At 53.7% G+C, this 21,422-nt stretch overlaps 1 protein-coding gene across 6 annotated transcripts; it reads right to left on the bottom strand.

Annotated features, from left to right (window-relative positions):
* Positions 1-3,431: 3,431 nt before the first annotated feature.
* Positions 3,432-21,363, bottom strand: NUCB1 (nucleobindin 1). 6 transcript variants are annotated; one of them, XM_040457651.1, is made up of 13 exons: positions 21,241-21,362; positions 20,657-20,817; positions 18,805-18,912; positions 16,460-16,592; positions 12,824-12,927; positions 9,114-9,299; positions 8,751-8,841; positions 6,079-6,137; positions 5,726-5,818; positions 5,548-5,640; positions 5,038-5,208; positions 4,471-4,567; positions 3,432-4,366 (listed from the first exon to the last, which is right to left on the bottom strand). In XM_040457651.1, the coding sequence occupies exons 2-13, from the start codon at positions 20,804-20,806 to the stop codon at positions 4,254-4,256; spliced, it is 1,398 nt and encodes a 465-aa protein (XP_040313585.1). In that variant the 5' UTR covers positions 20,807-20,817; positions 21,241-21,362; the 3' UTR covers positions 3,432-4,253. The 6 variants fall into 6 exon arrangements, with proteins under 6 accessions (XP_040313585.1, XP_040313588.1, XP_040313587.1 ...); XM_040457654.1 differs by having other exon boundaries at positions 20,687-20,817; XM_040457653.1 differs by having other exon boundaries at positions 21,252-21,273.
* Between the last annotated feature and the right edge of the window lie 59 nt (positions 21,364-21,422).

The raw sequence follows: 21,422 nt of genomic DNA, 5'->3' as shown, positions 1-21,422 counted from the left end.
AGTCGGTGTTAAGCGTCTGACTTTTGATGTCGGTTGAGGGACTTTTGATGTCGGTTGAGGTCATGATCTCTCGGTTTGTGAGGCTGCTTGGGATACTGTTTCCCTCTCTCTCTGCCCTTTCCCCACTCATGATCTCTCTCTCTCTCTCTCTCTCTCTCTCTCAAATATAAATAAATATTTTAAAAATCTTTGAAAAAGCTGTGCTGCTGGCTTTGAAGCTGGAGGAAGCGGCCATCAGCCAAGGAATGCAGGCGCCTCCAGAAGCTGGAAAAACAAGGAAACAGATTCTCCCCTAGAACTTCCAGAAGGAATGTAGCCCGGCAGACATCTTGATCTTAACTAAGGAAGACGCATTTTATACTTCTGACCTCCAGAACTGCGACATGATACATTCCTGCTTTAAGCCATGAAGTTTGTGTTACTTTGTTGTAGCGGCAATAGGAAACTAATACACAGCTCCAGACCTTGTAACGAATACACAATCCTGGACACCTGCCATATGGTGGAAACACTAGGCAGTGTAGAGGCGGGTGGGGGGAGTGGGGCTACCCTTAGCTCAAGCTGGGGACCAGGGAAAGCTGGGCAGATCGATGCCCAAACTGATTTTTAATTTTTTTACTATTATTTTTTTATGTTTCATTTTATATTTGAGAAAAAGACGGAGACAGAGACAGAGAGCGAGCAGGAGAGGGGGCAGAGAGACCCCCCAGACCCCCAGAATTGGAAGCAGGCTCCAGGCTCCATGCTGTTAGCATCTCGCCTGGTGCAGAGCTCGAACTCACGAGCCGTGAGATCATGACCTGAGCTGAAGTCAGACACTTAATCAACTGAGCCACCCAGGCGTCCCCCAAACTGATTTTTTTTTTTTTTTTTAAGTAGTATTCATGCCCAGCATGGAGAGCCCAACACCGGGCTTGAACCCATGACCCTGAGATCAAGAGACACTTAACTGACTGAGCCACCCGGGTGTCTCTGCATTTTGAAAGATTTTGGTGGAGGTTTAGAAGGAATAGAAAGAGAGATGGCATTCCAGAGGAAACAACTCTTGCCGGCAAGAGAAAGCTGGATCATTCAGAAGTGAGAGCCTGGGGGCGCCTGGCCGGCACCTTAGGTAGAGCCCGCGACGACTCTTGATCTTGGGGTCATTGAGCTGAAGCTCTTTTAAGCAGAGCTTACTTAAAAAAAATAAAGTAAGTGAGAGTCTGGAACCCAGGATGGGAGTGGGTAAAATGAGTGAAAGATAAACCTGGAGGGGTCAACTGGGCCATTTGGGAAGGGTCAGGAGCTCGCCCGGCAGGCGATGGAGTGTGAAGGTGAGAGCAAAGGAGGTGAGGAATAGGGTCTTACTTAAGTGTTAAAAAAAAAACACCGATGAAATCAAAGGTCACACAGAAACTGTCAACCACATAACAGACGGGTGGACAGCATGCCAGGCAGAGAGCAGAGCATTTATTCATTAACTCATTTATTTAAAAAATTTTTTTTAAATATTTTATTTATTTATTTTGAGAGAGAGAGAGACAGAGCGTGAGCAGGAGCGGGGCAGACAGAGAGGGAGTCACAGAATCCAAAGCAGGCTCCAGGTTCCGAGCTGTCAGCCCAGAGCCCAATGCGGGGCTCGAACTCACGGACGTGAGATCATGACCTGAGCCGAAGTCGGCCGCTCAACCCACTGAGCCACCCAGGCGCCCCAAAAAATTTTTTAATATTTTATTTATTTATTTATTATTTTTTTGAGAGAGAGAGAGAGAGAGAGAGAGAGAGCAGGGGAGGGGCAGAGAGAGAGGGAGTCACAGAATCCGAAGCAGGCTCCAGGTTCCGAGCTGTCAGCCCAGAGCCCGACCTGGGGCTCAAACCCATGAACCGTGAGATCATGACCTGAGCCAAAGTCAGACGCTTAACCGACTGAGCCACCCAGGCGCCCCTATTCATTAACTCATTTAAAAAAAAAAAATTTTTTTTTTTTTTAAGTGATCTCTGTGCCCAACACGGGGCTTGAACTCACGATCCTGAGATCAAGAGTTCCATGCTCTGATTGAGCCAGCCAGACACCCCTCATTAACTCACTTATTCACCAGATTTTTTTTTTTTTTTTTTTTTAAGCACAGATTCAGTGCCCAAGAGAACTTAACATGATACTTCAGAACGTGAACTTTGGATCCAGCCTGCCAGCGTCCAATCCCAGCCCTGCCACTGACCAGCCTGTGGGATCCCAGGCAAGCCACTTGGCTTTCTCTTATTAGCTTCATCTGTAGAATCGGGTTGATGAGGGTAATTACCTCGCAGGGTTTTTACGAAGAGGAAATGAACTGCTATTTATAACGGGGGCTCCCGGGGGGCTCGGATGGTTAAGCGTCTGACTCTTGGTTTTGGCTCAGGTCATGAGCTCACCGCTTGTGGGTTCGAGCCCGGCCTGAGATGCTGCCCTGGCAGCTCGGAGGCCGCAGCCCGGAGCCTCCTTTGGATTCTGCGTCTTCGGATTCTGCGCAAGAGGAGTGGAGCCCCACATCTACTACAGCGGAACTAGGACATTGGGAGAACGTGGTTCCCTGCAGGCCCCGGAGCCACGCTACCTTGGGACGTCTTGTGTTGGGAGAGAATACTTTCCCTAGGCTCAGTGCAGAGCCCGATGTGGGGCTCGAACTCACAAATGGTGAGATCATGACCTGAGCCAAGACCAAGAGTCAGACGCTTAACGGACTGTGCCATCCAGGCGCCCCTTTTCTAAGCTTTGCGGTCCTTGTGGCTGAGATCCTGCTGAAAGGTGTGTGTGTGTGTGCGTGTGTGTGTGTGTGTGTGTTCACACTGGACACATCAGGAGAGGACAAAAAGATGCCAGGATGTGGCCGCTCAGATATTATGCTTGAATTGAATTTTAAAGAATGAGGAAGACTTGAGGCTCCTGCGTGGCTTAGCGGGTTAAGCGTCTGACTCTCGGTTTCCGCTCAGGTCATGATGTCACGGTCTGGGAGTTCAAGCCCCACATCGGGCTCTGCACTGACCGCAGGGAGCCTGCTTGGGATTCTCTGCCTCCTCTCTCTCTGCCCCTCCCTGCCTTGTGCTGTCTCTTAAAAATAAATGAACTTTAAAAATAAAATAAAACAGGGGCGCCCGGGGGGCTTAGTCGGTTAAGCGTCCGACTTCGGCTCAGGTCATGACCTCGCGGTTTGCGAGTTCGAGCCCTGTGTCGGACTCTGTGCCGACAGCTCGGAGCCTGGAGCCCGCTTTGGATTCTGTGTCTCCCTCTTTCTCTGCCCCTCCCCTGCTCGTGCTCTGTCTCTCTCTCCCTCTCAATAATAAATAAACGTTTAAAAAAAAAGTTAAAAAGTAAAATAAAACGACTTAAAAAAAAAAAAGAATGAGGAGGACTTTAGCAGGTGAATTGGGGATGGGGCTTCAGAGGGAACAGTATATGCAAAGACACAGAGGCATACATTGTTCCAGAAAGTGTATTTGGATGGAACCAGAGGATAGAGCAGAACTGGGAGCTGTAGGAGATAAGGCCAGAAAAGGGGGGGGGGGGGGGGCGAGGCCTCCCACATGAGGCCGAGGGAGGGGCTGGAACCTGATCCTGGGGCAGGGTTGGCTCCAGGGCCCTTCTGGGGCTGTGGGGGGAAGGGGCGAGGAGCCAAGCAGTCAGGGTGGAGGCGGAGGTGGCCGGAAGCCAGGGCTGCTAGTTATCAGAGCTAATCAGCCCTGCTTAGGACTCTGCTGGCCTTCACACCCAGCCCAGGGGAAGACCCCGCCTTTGAGGCACTGGTGGTCCCACAGAAGGGAGGGAAATCTCTCGAGGGACCACCCAAACTGGGCGGCAGGCAGAATTCAAGCAGCTGTGGGGATGCAGGGTGCCAGCCAGAGTGGCCACAACCTGGGCAGCTGAGGCCTTACCATCTAGGGAGGCAGGCACGAAGCAGACCCTTCCCGGGAGGGAGGGGGCTTCTCTAAGTTGGGGTGAGCCAGTGAGGGCCCCGGGCAGAGCTGAGAAGGTAGGTCCTTGGAGGGGATGGGCAAGAAGGGGCCGCAGACTGGGAGGCCGTGAAGGAGGAGGTGCAACACGCTGAGAGACGCGGGCTCAGGAGGCATCGTGTCACATGCCACCCTCCCCTCCCCTCCCCCAGTAGGCCACCGGCATATTGCTGGCCCCCAGAGGGGGTGGACTGAGACTCCGCATCTCCCTCGCATCAGCTGCCTCAGTAGGAACCCAGAGTGTCTTGGGGGGTGGGGTGGGGGGGTGGGGAGGAGTCCCAGGAGGATCACAGGTGCTGGGTATCCAACCGGGGCAGCTCGGGGGGCTGATCGGGAACCTTCTTTTCTGAAGGGTCTACATCCTTCTGGTCACCGGCCGGCGCTGGGACAGGCGCATCATCTGGAAATGGAGGGAGGAAATGGTGGCGGTAGACATCCCAGTGTCTTTCTCCCGCGGACACCGACTGGCTCCCGCCCCGTGCGCCCCAGGGCCCACCGGAGCACCTGTGTCCTGGCTGAACTTGAGCTGTCCCTCAGGGCCAGGGGCTGGGCCCTTCTGGCTTTGCTGCTGCTGTTTCCTTTGTTCCATTTGCAGAACGGCCTGCAAGGGGTGGGGGAGATCGCACAGGCTAGAGGGTAAGGCGGCAGCTTGCTAAGTGGTGAACCCGCCCCTTCTCTATGGGCATCTTTTTTTTTTTTTTTTTTCCTCTCACTGAGAGTTGAGCTTCATAACAGTTAAAAAGACCCAGTTCTCCCTCCTCTGGCAGGGCTCGGGTCAGACGCTGGGACAGGGAAGCCTTCCCTGAACCCTGGCTGAGTCTAACCTCCCCCTCTGTTCTTGACGTCTTCCTCCTCCCTTCCTGCTTACGGCCCCACTGCCCTTACCCAATATGGCAGCCACAGAGCTGTCAGGGATGGGGACAACGTCTGCCCTTACTCAAGATGGCGGTCACCACCTGAGGCTCTACCAGTGATCAACACGCGGGGGCCACAGGCCTTCCCAGCCTCTGAACACACACGGATAAAGGCCACCAGACTCAGAGGATGGGCCCAGCCTCCCTGGCCGGTCACCTGCTGCAGCTCTCTCTTCTGGGCCTCCAGGCGGCCCTGGGAGCGCCCTAGAGCCTCTGTCTCCTGGCTGAGGCGCTGAGCCTTGGCATTCAGCTCTGCCTCCCGGGCGGCCAGCTCCTCCTCAAAACGCCTTAGTTCCTCCTCTGTGTAGGCAGGGTGCATCTCCACTGTCTGCCGGAGAGGGGACAGGGGCCATCAGCAGGGCCATGCCGGCCTTGGCCCACTCACGTTCGAGACGGCGCCACTAACAGGAGGTTTGGGCAAGGCTGGGAGGCCTGGGCCACGCGTGTGGATGGAGGAGACTGAGTGCAAGCCAGAGAGGGGGATAAAGACCCAGAGAAGTTGGGGGACCAGAGACCTAGAGGGGGCACTGAGACAACCCAGAGGCAGAAGGAGGCAGAGACCCATGGTAGGCGAGCAGAGGCCCAGACAGTAAGAGAAGTGGCCAGAGAAGGGTCAGGGCCGGGGGCCAGAGGTATTCAGGACCCAGAGAGTTCCTCAGGTCCTCACCTCCCAGCCTTCCCCAGTGTCCCCGAATTCCTTCCTCTGGGTGGATGCGAGGAACTCCTCCAGGGTCACGAGGCGGTCCTGGTTGGTGTCCACCTACGGAACCAGGGTGACAGAGCTGGGCCTCCCTCCGGCCCTGCCCCCTCCCGCCCCATCCATGGCCCCGGCCCCCTCCTCTCACGTTCTTCATCACGTGCTCCCTCATGCGAAGCCGCTCCTCCTCCATTTCCCTCATGTCATCTTCTTCATTCTTTGGGTCATACACCTTCTCCAGCTGCAGGGTCAAGTGACAGGCAGGACATACTGAGGGGTCCAGGACAACCTCTTCCCTTGGCTACTCCATCTCCTCACTCACACAGACAGGCAACTTCAACTTCCAGCAGCCCTCGGGGCACCTGGCCACGCGCGGCAGCCTCTTTTTGCCGTGGGGGCTGCTGGGAGTTGTCGTTTCTCCTGAATTCACCTCCAGGGGGACCCGAGGGGACGCAAGGCTGACTGGGCATCTTCTGCACCCATGGCTTCCAAGATGCTCACCTCCTTGGTGAAGAGGGCCTCCAGCTCCTGCTCATCCAGGACACCATCACTGTTGATATCTGAGGGGGAGACAACAAAGTATCTTGGGGGACTGCGTACAGGGTGGGTACAGGTGGGGCTAGAGAAGGAATTTGGGGTTGGTGTGGGCTCCGTGTTCAGAGGTCAGGTGTCCCTGGGTCCCCAACGACAGAGTGATATCCTTCCAGCTTCAGCACCCCATTGGCTCATTGCTTGGTCAGCCAGTTCCCTACCAACCAGGGTCCCAGGAATGGAGTAAATGAATGTGGGCTTCACCAGGACTGTTCTTGGGGCAGTTGTCACACAAGACAACTTGATCCCTAACGCCTGGTGATCTGGGCACAGGATCAACCCCCTTGCCCAGGATCCAGGGTGTCAGAGGCCTCTGCCTCCCAGAGAACCAGGCCAGAGGAACCCCTACCTGCCTCTCCGCGTGTACAGCTACAGGGCTCCCGGCTTCTCAGCCACGTGAGCCATGTTCACTGTCTCCCCTCCTCTGCTTACTCAGATCAGCACCCACCCTGGTCCTTCAGAGATGGCCAAGAACCCTGACCTTGCAAATCCAGCGCTTAATTTTTTTTAAAGATTTTATTTTTAAGCAATCTTTACACCCAACGTGGGGCTCAAGCTTAAACCCTGAGATCAAGAGTTGCACGCTCCACCGACTGAGCCAGCCAGGTGCCTCACCAATGGTCAATTTTTAACTCACATTTTACTGGACTTTCTGCCCTTGGCCTCTAGAACATCAAACGCTTTTCTCCAGATGCCCCTCGTTCTCCTTCATTGGCTCCGTCCTCCTCCTGAATGCTACATATTGGTGCACCCCAGGGCTCAGTCCTGGGACCTCTTGTCTACCTAAGCTTCAAGTCCAAAAGTAGGCTTCATGCCCAGCACGGAGTCCAATGCAGGGCTCGAACTCACGACCCTGAGATCAAGACCTGAGCTGAGATCAAGAGTCAGACGCTCAACCGACTGAGCCACCCAAGGCGCCCGTGAATTTAAATTAAGATAAAAAAATTTCAGTTTATCAGTCCCACTTGTTACATGTCAAGCATTCAGTAGCCACACGTAGCTGGTGGCTGCCATATTGGATGGGACGGGACATTCTCCGTCGTTACAAAAATAGTTTGATTGGCCAGCGCTTCTTTAGACGGGTTCCTCCAATCCCTGGGCTTCCAGTGCCATCCACGAGCTGCTTCCACACCTGAATATCTGACTCCCAACTCTCATCTCCACGTGACTGTCCAATCGACATCTCCAATTTGACCTGAACGGACACGGTTCCCAACTTCCCCTGCCAAATATGCTTGCTCTTCCCCATCCATCCTTCCAGTTGCTAGGGCCAAATACCTTGGAGTCACCCTTGACTCTTGCTCACTCATACGCCTCATCCAGTCCATCTGTGAATCCCACCAGCTTGACCTTCCAGATAAATCCAGACTCCAACCATTCTTCCCTACTCCCCATGATGCAGCCACCAGCATCTCCAGCCTTCTCCTGGCTTTGGCCCTGACCCCGCCAGCTGGACTCTGTCAACCCTTAAGGCAGATGGTGTCAGTCCTCTGCTCAACACCCTTTTGCGGTGTCCGATCTCAGAGAGGATAAAATCCAGATTCCTTAACCCAGCTGGAAGGCTTGGAGCAAGCTGGCTGTTACCTTGGAGACCCACGTTCACTCTTCCCTGGGTGTCTGCTGTTCCCGCCACCTAGAACACTCTCCCCCCCAAATGTCTGCAAGGCTCAACCTCACTTCACTGAAGTCTAAGTTCAAACGTCAACTCTCTGGAGCTGCACCGCCCAATAGAGTAACCACTGGGACACGTGAAATTTAAATGAATAACAATCACATACAATGAGAAATTCAGTTCCTCGGTCACTGCAACAGCTCGGTAGCCAGATGGGGCACTACACGCTCCAGGCCCTTTAATGGGCAGCTTATGTACAAATTCTAGAGTATCTCACACTCCCTGGTTTCTCAGATTCACTGGAATACGGCGTGATCTATTTGCCTGATCACCGGCTCTGTGAGAGGGGGGACCTTTGTTTTGTTCGCAGCAGTATCCATGGGGTCTCCGTGAAGCTGGGTCTTTAGAGGGAGCTTAGTAAACGTCTGCCGAATGAATCAGCCGTGCCCTGTTAAGCCCTGCTGACCACCTGCAGCCTCTGGGACAGGGTCCTAGGCACATCTGAGGTGGCCTGGCAACCCCAAGCTATGTTTCTAGATGGGAAGAGAATGAAGGGGAAAGTGCCTTTAAACCACCATGGGGAAGGTGGTTCCCAGGTCCCTGGAGGCCTGTTTAATTAGGGAACGGCCCACTGTTGGCAATAGGGCTCCTGGCGGGGACTGGGGCTTCTGGGCTGCTGTGGGAAGGGGGGACCCAGGCCTAGCCAAGCCTGAATTGCTTACTTGGTGGACATCAGCCAGTCCTGAGGACGGAGAAGTCTGGTGTATCCCAGAAAAGAGGCCTAGCTCTTCTATGGAAGATCCTAGCAATGGGGAGGGGTGCAGCCTTCTAGACCAGCAGGAGAGATGGGCTCAGGTCTCTTTGGCCTGCCTAAGCCCCAGTGTCGGAGCTGCCTCCTTAGTATTCAGACCCCAGAAAGGCCAGAGGCTCAGGGTTCAGCCTGGGTCTTGGGGCTCCCTCCCCACCTTACCATGCAATATGAAGAAGGTCTTGGGGTTAAACCTGTTGGGGTCCAATCCATCCAGCTCCTCCCACACCTCCTTCAACTGGGCTTGGCTGCCCTGTGGAAGGGAGAGCCAGGGGCTCATGAGCAAGAAGTCTGGGTCCCCCTCCATCCCTCAAATGTCATTTTCTTCCAGCAAGCAAGCCAAAAAAAAAAAAAAACCTCCCTAAAACTACAACGCCCAGCAGCCCCTGGAGTGACTGGGCATATTTAAACGGGCTTTTGGCCTCGGGGCCTGCTGGGAGTTGTAGTTCTTTAGCTACTTGTTCATCTTATGGCGCTTGGAGAGTTGAACTCGGCTGTGGGGTGGGCACGAAAGGGGGTCCTTACAGGTACATTGACTTTGGGATGCTCTCGGTGCCGGCGCTGTTGCTCTTCCAGCTTCCTCTCTGCCTCCTTTCGCTGCTCCTCTCCCAGTGACTCCAGATAACGGCGCCTCTCATGTTCCTTGAGCATCTCGTAGCGTTTGAACTCTTCGTGATGGGCTGCATCATACTGGGCAAGGTCTCGGGTAGCCTGGGGGAAGGCAGGCGGTCATTCTCATCTCACTGCCGTGCACAGGCCCTAAATTTCAACCTCCAAATTCCAAGCCCTCAGCCTTGAACCTGGGCAAGGGCCGCCCCGACCTCCATCCAGTCCTGAGTTCCATGTCCTGAGCTCAGTTCTTGATCTCTATGACCCGCTCTTGCCTCATAACATAGCCACCTCTATTTGTTCAAAAGAGATTAGGATGGTTACACAAGAATGATTGTTTTTTTAAGTTTATTTAAGTAATCTCTACACCCAGCACAGGGCTCGAACTCACGACCCCCGAGATCAAGAGTCACACACTCTTCTGATTGAGACGGCCAAGCACTCCTACACAATAATAACTTTAACCCACCTCTTTCAAGTCCTCCACAATCTCAAGATCTCGGAGGAACAGGGCACCTGGCTGGCTCCATAGGTGGAGCGCGTGACTCTTGACCTGGGGGTTGTGAGTTCAAGCCCCACATTGGGTATAGAGAGCACTTAAAAATAAAATAAAGAAAGGGGCGCCTGGGTAGCTCAGTCAGTTGAGTGTCTGACTTCGGCTCAGGTCATGATCTCACGGGTCATGGGTTCAAGCCCCGCATTGGGCTCTGTGTTGACAGCTCGGAGCCTGGAGCCTGCTTCGGATTCTGGGTCTCCCTCTCTCTCTCTGCCCTTCCCTCTCAAAAATAAATAGACATTAAAAAAGGAAAAGAAAAGAAAGATCTTGGAGGAATAAGCAATAAGGAACAACATACGAGGCAGACTATGGAGAGCAGCACAGCTAAATGGTAAAGAACCCTGGGTCTCCAATTGTTTTGCCCAGGGTTCAAATCCAGGCTCTGGTGTGTGAACAAATTCCACTAGGCTGTGTGATCTTGGGCAAGTTACTTAGCCTCTCTGCGCCTGTTTCCTCCTCTGTAAGATGGAGATAGCGATACCACACTGGGTTGAATAGTATCCCCCCACCCCCCAAATTCATGTCTACCCAGAATGTCGGAATGTGAACTTATTTGGAAATAGGACTTTGTAGATGTAATTAGTTACGATGAGGCCCTACCAGACGGGTGTCGGCTCTAAATCCAAATGATTGGTGCCTTTATAAGAAGGGCACAGAGAAGATGCAGAGACGCAGGGAGAATGCCATGTGACAATGGAGACAGAGGCTGGAATGATTTGTCTACAAGCTGAAGAGTGCTGGTAGCTTCCAACAGCTGAAGAGGCAAGGAATAGGTTTCCCCCTAGAGCCTTTAAAGAGAATAGCTCCGCCAAAAACAAGGTTTTAGCTCAGGGATACTGATTTTGGACTTTTGACCTCCAGAAATGAGAGAGGATACATCTTTGTTGTTTTTTAATTAAAAAAAAAAAAAATTTAAGTCATCTCTACACCCAACGTAGGACTCTAGAACTCACGACTCCCAGATCAAGAGTCGCATGTTCTAAGGACTGAGCCAGCCAGGTGCCCTACATTTCTGCTGCTTTAAGCCACCGAGTCTGTGGCAATTTGTTATGACAGCCACGGCAAACTAACACACCCGATAAGGTCCTTCCTGGCTTCTGATCTATACTATAGGATGATAATTTCAAGTTGTTTTCGGCTACGAAGTTTGCGGTAATTTATTCGTGGGCAGCGCAGGAAACTAACACAGCTGTTATGTGGGGAACAGAGCACTGCAGGGTTCTCAACCCAGGGAGACTGGCCCACAGGACACCACTGTCAAAGGCTGAGGGCATTTTTGGATGCCACAACGGGGGTAGGTCTACAGGTGCCTAGTAGGTAGAGACCAGGGATGCAGCCAAACATCATACAACGGGGGCGCCTAGGTGGCTCAGTCAGTTGAGTGTCCAAGTTTGGCTCAGGTCATGATCTCGCAGTTCATGGGTCTGAGCCCTGCATCGGGCTCAGTGCTGACAGCTTAGAGCCTGGAGCCTGCTTCGGATTCTGTGTCTCCCTCTCTCTCTGCCCCTCCCCTGCTTGCACTCTGTCTCTCTCTCTCTCTCTGTCTCAAAAATAAATATAAGCATTAAAAAAAATTTTGGGGGGGCGCCTGGGTGGCGCAGTCGGTTAAGCGTCCGACTTCAGCCAGGTCACGATCTCGCGGTCCGTGAGTTCGAGCCCCGCGTCAGGCTCTGGGCTGATGGCTCGGAGCCTGGAGCCTGTTTCCGATTCTGTGTCTCCCTCTCTCTCTGCCCCTCCCCCGTTCATGCTCTGCCTCTCTCTGTCCCCAAAAAAATAAATAAACGTTGAAAAAAAATTTTTTTTGTGTTAACATACGATGCACAAGACTTCTCCCACAACAAAAGATTATTCAGCCCCAAATGTCAAGAGTGCTAGGTTGAAAAGTCTGGCTGGTGAACTTGGAAGGCAGAAGCAAGGAGCCCAGTGAGGAACTGGCGATGAGAAATGATGGGAATTAAAACTAGGAGATGACTGGGGGCCTGGAGAAAATGGACAGTTTCTGGAATGTTCTAGAAATATGTGGCAAAAACATCCTTCAGGGACGGAGTCCAATGCTGCATGGACTCAAACGGCTGCTGCTATTATCTTCACGGCCACTAGATGGAGCTCCAGTAGGCCAGAAAACCGGGGCTCAGGCCAGGAGGAGGGTGGGGGCTTTGCGCTGGGGGTGTTGGGGACTTGCCGAAGAAAGAGGAGGAGGGGAGAGGCAGGGGCAGGTCTGGGCATCCCCTTCCACTCCCCAACCCCGTGGCCCTTGGCCTTCCTCATGAGGCTGGGCTCGAGATCCCATTTCTCAGATAAGGTCTCTATTACTTCTGTACCTGCTGTAGCAAATTATCATAAATTTGGAGCCTTAAAACAATACACATTTAGGGGTACCTGGCTGGCTCCGCTGGTAAAGTGGAGGACTTTTGATTTCAAGGCTGTGAGTTCAAGCCCCACACTGGGTGTGGAGAAGAAAGAAAGAAAGGAAGGAAGGAAGAACAACAGGGGCACCTGGTGACTCAGTCGGGCGACTTCAGCTCGGGTCATGACCCCACAGTTTGTGGGTTCGAGCCCCGTGTCAGGCTCTGTGCTGACAGCTCGGAGCCTGGAGCCTGCTTTGGATTGTGTGTCTCCTTCACTCTCTGTCCCTCCCCTGTTCACGCTCTCTCTCTCTCTCTCTCTCTCTCTCAAAAATAAAGAAACATTAAAAAAAAGAAAAAGAAAAAAAAGAAAAAGGATGCGTAGGGTGTGACGTCTTTGGTGCGGGGGGGGGGGCATTGTTCTCCCTCCCACAAGGACACAGAGGAGACAGCCCCACGCCCCCCACCCTCACAAGTCATAGGGGAAGGACGAGCCAAGGAGGGATTTGAATCCGGGTCTGAATGGAGCCAAGCCCACCTGCCTGTATCTGTTTTCCCAGAGAGAATCTGGGGAGGCCTTTTGGGCACCACCCGGCCCTCTGCAGCCACCGGCCTCACAGAACACCAGGCAGGGGTGAGCGGGCTCACGTCCCAGGCTCCCTTCCCTGCTCCCCTTCCACAAAGCCTCCTGCAGTCCCTCTGCCTGTCGGCCCCTTCACGGCTACCGTCTGGATCAGCAGCTCTAGGTCCCGAGCCTCGAATGTGTGCTGATTCTGAGGGTCCAGGTGTTCAAACTGCTTCAGGAGGCTCAAGTGATCCAACTGTACATCTGGATGAGGGAGAGGTATTAAAAAAAACAAAACAACAACGACAAAAACTCAAAAAGAACACCTCATGGAACGTTCTTGCTTTTAAAATCCCTACCCTGGGCTAGGTGTGCTCTAAAGGAAGTCAGCCTAAAATAACAATAACCATAATAATAACTAACACGTATCGGGGCACCTGGGTGGCTCAGTCGGTTGGGCGTCCTGACCCTTGATTTCGGCTCAGGTCACAGATCTCACGGTTCGCGAGTTCAAGCCCTGCATCAGGCTCTGCGCTGACTGTGCTCTGCCTGCTTGAGATTCTCTCTCTCTCCCTCGCTCTCTGCCCCTCCCATGCTTTCTCTCTCTCTCTCAAAAATAAACATTAAAAAAAAAAAAAAAAAAGAGAGAGAGAGAGCCCAGAGAAACAAAAAAAAAAAGAGAGAGAGCCCAGAGAAACAATGTCCCGGCACAGGGAAATGCATGGAGCCAAGGTCCAGAGGTGGCCGGGGTGTGTTGTTAAAACTAAAAAACACTGACATGAGAGGATGGGGGAGAGGGCGCCTGTGAAGGGAGGGGCAGGGGAGCAGGGATGGCTGTGGGCTTGGTCCTACAAGCACTGGGGAGCCATGGTGGGTTCTAAGCAGAGGAAGGACAGGACTTGGGTTAGGTGCCGTGGTGGGCTGGGTAACGGCCCCCACGATGCCCACGCCCTAATCCCAGAACCTGTGAGCACGTCACATGGCAAAAGGGACTTTGCAGCCGGGATTAAATCAAGGATCTTGGGATGGGGAGACCACCCCTAACTGCCCAGGGGACCCTATGGCATCATAAGGGTCCCTATACGTGGGAGGCAGAGGCAGACCCGACCACAGGAGAAGACCGCGAGACTGAACACAAATGCGACATGGCTGGCTGGCTCTGAAGACAGAAGAGGAGGCCACCCGCCAAGGAAGGCCGCGGGAGCAGCTGGACAAAGCAAGGCAGCAGGCCCTCCCCTAGAGCCTCTGGAAGCAGCGCAGCCCTGCAGACGCCTCGATTTTCGCCCCGTGACACTGATTTTAGTCTGATCTCCAAACCCGTGTGTGTCGTTTGAAGCCACTCGTTGTGCTAATCTGCTACGGTGGCCACGGGAGACCAACATGGGTGTTAGCAGCACCCCACTGGCTGCCGTGCGGGAAACAGAACAAAAAGCCAGCGTGGCGTCAGGGGCCCGGGGAGGAGGCGACCACGGGGCTCCAGGCAGGGCCCGAGGGGTGGCAACGGACGTGAGAAGCGGTCAGATTCTGGAGATGCCCTGAGCTGGTGAAGGGACAAGAGTCGAAGCGCGCGGCGTAGTGCGAGGGACACAACAAGCCGCCAATTCACAGGCGGGATTTTTTCCCATTAGTGACGAGGGGACGTCTGGTTTCCTGGAGAGCAAATCGGACTCTGAAACTATACTAATTAAAACAGCACGACAGGGGCGCCTGGGTGGCTCAGTCGTTAAACATCTGACTTCGACTCAGGCCATGATCGCACGGTTCATGAGTTTCAGCCCCGCGTTGGGCTCTGTGCCGACAGGGCCTGCTTGAGATTCTCTCTCTTTCCCTCCCTCTCCCTCTCTCTCTCTGCCTCTCAAAATAAAGAAATTAATTACATTAAGTAGCAAATAAAATACACAAATAAAACCGAAGGGCGGAGAAGGCGTGGGTGCATAGTGTGGAGGAGGCTGTCGGGTCACCTTCGAGATCTGGGACCCGCCTGGTACCCAGCACACGGTAGGACTCAAGGCATGTTTGGAGGATGGATAAATGGAGGCAGACAGAAATGAAAACAAAGTTCAGTTGTCCCGTTGACCCTCAACGCCATCCACGCCATCCGCCGATGCCCGCCATCCCCGTCCGTAACATGGGAGCCTCAGGGGGTGTCAGGAAACGAAAGGAGGGGCGTGGGTGAATCTCAGTAAAAGGGCCACGTTCTTACACTTAGCGACAGGCGGGAAGCTGTCCGAGCGGCACCAGAACACCACAAAGCTACGGGAAGTATAACACCACGGCCCGTCATGGCCAAAGCCGGGCAACCACCGAGGAGCCCATCAACTGATGAATGGAGAAACCCCGGTGTGGTCTATGCACACCGTGGAATATTACTTGGCCCTAAAAAGGAACAAAGGGCCGATACATGCTACGTTTCGGCTGAACTTGAAAACATTATGCTAAGTGAAAGAAGCCGGGCGCAAAAGGTCACAGGTGGCATGATTCCATTTATATGAAATGTCCAGGAATAGGCGAATCCAGAGAGACAGGAAGTAGGTTACTGGTTGCAGGGGCTGGGTGGGGGGTGATAGCTGAGGAGTTTGGGGTTTCTTCTTGGGGGTGATTACAACGTCCCAAAATTGACTTGGGTGATGGTTGTATATACCTGTGAATATACTAAAAGCCCATGAATTGTACCTATTAACTGGGTAAACTGTACGACATATGAGTTATATTTCAATAAAGCTATTAAAAGAAATAGTGTGTGTGGGGGGGGTGCCTGGGTGGCTGTTGGTTAAGCATCTGATTTTGGCTCAGGTCACGATCTCAGGGTTTGTGAGTTCGAGCCCCACATCGGTTCTGCGCTGACAGCTCAGAGCCTGGAGCCTGCTTCAGATTCTGTGTGTCCCTCTCTCTCTCTGCTCCACCCTGCTTGTGCACTTACTCTCTCTCAAAAATAAATAAATAAACATTAAAAAAAAAAAAAAGAAATTGGGTGGGATCTTGGAATCTAAAACTGCCTCTCTCCTCCAGGTACGTTTTTTTTTTTTCTTTCTTTTTTCCAACCAAATCATTAGACTATAAAATATAGTCTCAGATACAAATGCCTACAAATTAGAATCACGCCAGCTGGGGAGATAGAGAATAACAGAGCAAGGAAAAATACAGTGCACCCTTTGAAACTTCCTGACTTTGATCACTGCATTGTGGTTATGCAGGACCATGTGGCCGTTCAGAGGAAAATCACACTGAAAAAGGGGGGAGAGATACAGTCTGCAAGGAACTGGCAAATGTCGCTGAAAGGCAAATAGAACAAAAGCTAATAACTGGAGAATCCAGGTCAAGGGTATTCAGGGACTTTGCGCACTATGCTTGCAACTTTTTTTCTGGAAGTTTGAAGTTACATCAAAATTTTGAATGACCATGGTTTTTTTAAATAAAAATTTAAAAAAAACCCAAAAGACTGAAAACAAAAAACCAAAAAACCCAGGTGGCTCAGTCGGCTGAGTGTCCGACTTCCCCTCAGGTCATGATCGCGCATGCACGGGTTTGAGCCCCGGCAGAGACAGCTCAGAGCCAGGAGCCTGCTTCGGATTCTGTGTCTCCCTCTCTCTCTGCCACTTCCCTGCTCATGCACTGTCTCTCTCTGTCTCTCCAAAAACAAAACATTAAAAAAAAAAAAAAAATTAAAAAAACAAAACTAAATAAACCCACCAAGCAGTTATGTTAGCAGTAGAATGTTCTAGAAAGAAAACTCGATCCCTCTTCTATGTGTATTATGGGGCAGGGAGGCCATCCCACCCTACCTGCCCCTGCTTACTGGGCTCCTGCTCGGCGTCCATCTTGGCCTTGAGGAGCATCCGAAGCCGGGACACCTCTTGCCGCTTCAGCTCGTCCAGCTTGGTGCGGACATGATGGCTGACAAAGTCCAGCTCCCGGCTCAGCTTCCCACTCTGCCCGAATAGAGACGAGACACTGGTCAGGCTGGGAGCCTGGGAGGGGGCACACTGGGCGGCCTCATCCTTTCTCTGCCCTCTCTGGAACTTTCTACCAGCTTTTGGATGCTGGAAAGCTTATAGACCCATACCTGCCCCCAGAGCCTCCGACATAAAATCCCAACCCCTCAGCCTGGCATTTGAGGCCATGCCCACCTCTGTAGCCCCATCTCCTGTCATCCATCAAATCGCACTTGCTTCCGGCAACACTAACGGGGCATCGGCGCCTACACTCAAGGCTCCTTCCCACCTCTTGGCCTTTGCACACGCTGGTTGGTCCCTCTGCCTAGGATTCTCTTCTGCCACCACTTTTCAAGTCTAAGCAGATCCTCACTGCTCTTCACAATTCAAAGGGCGGGGGGCACCTGGGTGGCTCAGTCGGTGAAGCGTCCGACTTCAGCTCAGGTTATGAACTCATGACTCGTGAGTTCGAGCCCCCCGTCGGGCTCTGTGCTGACAGCTCAGGGCCTGGAGCCTGCTTCGGATTCTATGCCCTCTCTCTCTGCCCCTCCCCCACGCACGCTGTCTCTGTCTCTCTCAAATAAATAAATAAATAAATAAATAAATAAATAAATAAATAAACTTAAAAACAAACAAACAAAAACCCTCAAAACAGATGGCACCTCCCTTGGAAAGAACCCCCCCCACTAACTCCCTGTCCCCCAACACACACACCCCTGAATAGGGTGCCTTCCCTGAGCCCCCCTGACTGTCACTGCAGATTATGTCTGTTTCCCAGAGTCAACCCCACCCCTCTCCGCTCAAGGCCCCCAAGCCTCCCCAGTGCCCACAGGACAGAACCCCTGTCTCAATAAAATCTCAATTTATTGAGAGAGGCAGAGTGCAACTGGGGGAGAGGGGCAGAGAGGGAGGGAGACCCAGAATCCCACGCAGGCCCCGAGCTGTCAGCACAGAGCTCGACGCGGGGTACGGACCCACAAATCCTGAGATCGTGACTTGAGCTGACGTCGGACGCTTCACCGACTGAGCCACCCGGGCGTCCCCGACTACTTCATTTGTGCACACAGTTCCCACTGTCTGAAATGCCACTGCCCCACCCCCCCCACCGCAACTCTACACCACAGACTTTCCCACTGAGACTTTATACCTCACTTGGGGGCATCCATTTTCTAGAAACCCTCTCTCACTTGTCAGACTGGCCTTGGCCCTCCCTGAGGCCTCCCCAGCACCCTCTACGATCTGTCATTGCTCAGCCCGCTTTCTCAGTCACTCGAGACTCACACGGTCTCTCCAGCCCGCCTGGGGCGTGGCCCTCGAGAGGCAGCAGTGACAGTCATATTAACCTCAGCCAGTGAAGCATCTACTATGGGTCAAGCCCTGTGCTGGACTCCCTGAGTCTGTCCCCTAATCCTGCCTACAACCTCATTTTACAGCTGGGTAAACTGAGGCCCGGGCGGAGACGCCACCTGTCCCAGGGCCCTCAAACAGCAACTGGTACCAGATCAGGTCTCCCCACATCCTTTTCCTGCTCTGGACCTCAACACTGGAACGGAGAGGCGCCTGGGTGGCTCAGTCGGGTCACGCGTCCGACTCTTGGCGTCGACTCAGGTCATGATCTCGCGGTTTCGTGAATTCGCGCCCCACGTTCGGCTCTGCGCGGACCCCACGGAGCCTGCCTGGGATTCCGTCTCCCTCTCTCTCTCTGCCCCTCCCCAGCTCGTGCACTCTCTGACTCTCTTAAAATAAATAAACTTAAAAAAAAAAAAAATGAGGATTACCTCAGTTCCTCGGGAGGCCTTCCGCGAGCTAGAGGTGGTGCCAGCTAGTGCCCCCAACATGTCCAGGGTTTGAATTCTTCCCGAGCAGAACGCACGACACTGAACATTCCGGGGAACCAGCACTCACACGGCAGGTCCGAGGACCGCTACCCCGCATGCCTCAGCCCTTTGTGCGTCTTACCCTTGGATGATCCTAACCCGAGCCCTGTCATGCAGGTTCTAGTTCTAACCCTCGGTTTTACAGATGGGGAAACTGAGGCACCGTGAGGGGCGGTCACACAGCGTGTAACGGAGCCTGCGCCCTCTGCAACTATGCTTAACCACACGTTCTGTGGCCCCTTGAGAGAATCCAGTCCGTTCCTGGACTCTGTCCTCCGAGCGTGCACCCTTCCTCCTCTTCCCCGCCCAACCTGGCTCGCGCCCAGCCGCACCTTGATATCCTCGGCGTTGGCAGCCTGCAGCTTCTCGCGGAAATGCCCATCTGTCTCCAGCACATTGATGACTTCCTGGAGATACCGATGGTAGTAGAGGCCTGTGTCCTAAGGCAACAAGAACAAACATAGCAGCCCAGCCTTCACCCTTCTCCGGCTCCTCCCTGCAGGTAGGACCCAGGCCCCGCTCCCCTGGGCACCTGCTGAAGGACCCAGAGACACCCTGCTTGGAGCAAGGGGCAGGCCTGCGCCGTGGCACAGAGGCTCTGGGGCCGGCCGACCCCAGTTCCAATCCCCATCTGCTCTGTAACCCCAGGCAAACGGCCCGATCTTCGGGGCCACGGCTCTCCTCTCTTCCCAGGCCTGCAGTGGAGACGAAGTGAAAATCACGTGGGTAGATACCCAGCCCCAACACCGAGCACGGAGTGGGTGCTTAGAGTGGACACACCAGTATTTGTTCGCAAGTGAAATATACCCTCATTCATCATTCATCAAGCGCTCACCGAGCCCCTACCGCGTGCCAGGCACTGGTACAGGGGATATAACTGAACAACTGAACAACACAGACAAAAACCGCTAGGCTCCTGGACCCAGACCTGCCCCGTGAAGATGGCCATCACGCTCTTCTCCCCGGGCCTCACTCTTCCGTTTTAAAATAGGCAATAAGGGGCACCTGGGTGGCTCACTCGGTTAAGCCTCTGACTTCGGCTCAGGTCATGGTCTTGCCGTTCACGGGTTTGAGCCCCACATCTGGCTCTGTGCTGATAGCTCAGAGCCTGGAGCCTGCTTGGGATTCTGTCTCCCTCTCTCTCTGCCCCTCCTCTACTGGCGCTCTGTCTCTCTCTCAAAAATAAACAAACATTGAGAATAATAAATAAGATGAACGTTAAAAAAAGAGAGAGAGTACCCACCGAAACTCTGAATAATCTACCCCCAGGCTCACTCTGCTCTGGTCACACTGGCCACCTCCATGCCCTTCTACTTGCTCTGCTCTCCCCACCACACAGCCTTTGCTCAGGCTGTTCCCTCTGCCTGGAATGTTGTTCCCTGCACTTCCGATTTCAGCTCGTGACCCTTCCTCCTTGACTATCACACTGATGTCCATTCTCAGGGAGGCCCAATGTCTTCCTGGTCTGTGATGGCCCAGGGCTCGTGTTAGCACTGTGTCTGGCCCACAGGAGGTGCTCAAGAAACGTGTGCAATGAATGAAGGGAAAGGGAAGTCAAAGGTGCCCTTCTGGGCCTGCAAAGATTTCACCAAGCAGAGGCCTAACTCACAAGGTCTGGACTGCCACACAGGAGCACGGGATGATATGTTCCAGAGACAGTAACGTGCTCTTTACTGATAGGTGCTATGTGCAGATTCAGGCCACAAATCAGGGCACTGGCCTTGAGGATCTTTAAAGTTCCAAATTCCCTGAGAGAAGGTTTCCTAGCATTTGATAAACACATGTTGGAATTAACACGTGGGCGGTTTACCCGTCCCTTCCCAGGAGCTCCATGAACTGAGAACACCTCAGTTGGCTAACATCACCTGCCCCAGGTGCTACTGGGAAATGTAGTTCTTCTTTTCCCCTCCATTCCTGCTTGAGAGCAGAGGGGCTTAAAACAACAGAGGTTTAGGTAGGGGGTAATGCAGATTTGCCACTTAAAATCTGACCTGATTTCCCACACCTCAGGGCCAGGGACTTAGAAATATGCAGTCCCGCCCCCCCCCCCCCCAAGTTTTTCACTACGTCAAAGCCCAGGCGACTGCAAAGAATGTCAGGCAAACTTCAAGCTGCGTCCCTGGGGGAAGTATCCACCCAGGGGCGACGGGGATCCGCGGGAATTGTAGTACCACTTGCAAACACCTGGCTGGAGAGGAGGGCAGGGCCACTCACGGGGCTCTCGGTCGCAGGGCTCTCCTGCTGGGGCGTCCCCCGCTCCAGGGGCACCGCCAGAACAGCGCGCAGCAGCAGCAGCGGTAGCAGAAGGACTGCGCGGGGCCCGGAGGAAGGCATGACGACGTGGCCTGTGGGGGGCAGAGGGGTGGATGTCTGTCCCAAGTCGCCTACTCCCCTGGACCCAGGAGTCTGGGCCCCCAGCATCCCCCCCCCCCCCCCGCCATCTAAGAGTCAAGACTCAAAGCGTCTCGTTTCCCGAGACACAGGATTCCGAACCTCCAGTTCCTCCTTCCTTAGACCCAGGAGTCCTGGCTCCCAGCACCCAGCCTCTTCGCTCAGACTCAGGAATCCGGGATCTCAGTCCCCTTCGCCAGAACCGAAGGTTCAGAACCCCCCCCCCCCCCCCCCCGACCCCCCGAAGCCTCCTCTTCTGCCAGGATCTACAAATACTGGTGCCCAGTCCATCCTTCCCGAAACCCAGTTTTCCAGCCCTCTGGGCCCCTTCCTACCGCTCCTCCCAGGACCCCATCTGGGACGCCCCAGCCCCTCACCTTTCCCTCACCGCAGAGGGCGTTTTCCCGGGCTCGGACCTCCGGTGCGTTCGGGTGATTTCCCCCCTAGACCACGCCCACTTTCCCGCAGAGGACCCGCCCTCGGCGGCCTGATTGGTCCGCGCTGGCTTCAGTCCCTTGGTCCCTTTCTAGGGGCCCGCCCCTTGTGGAAGTCGCTAGCC

Source organism: Herpailurus yagouaroundi, unplaced genomic scaffold (assembly GCF_014898765.1).
Source record: "Herpailurus yagouaroundi ecotype Mexico unplaced genomic scaffold, PumYag 220, whole genome shotgun sequence".
Lineage (NCBI taxonomy): Eukaryota > Metazoa > Chordata > Mammalia > Carnivora > Felidae > Herpailurus > Herpailurus yagouaroundi.
Note: the sequence above shows the minus strand (reverse complement) of the source record. Positions and strands in the feature narration are given on the sequence as shown.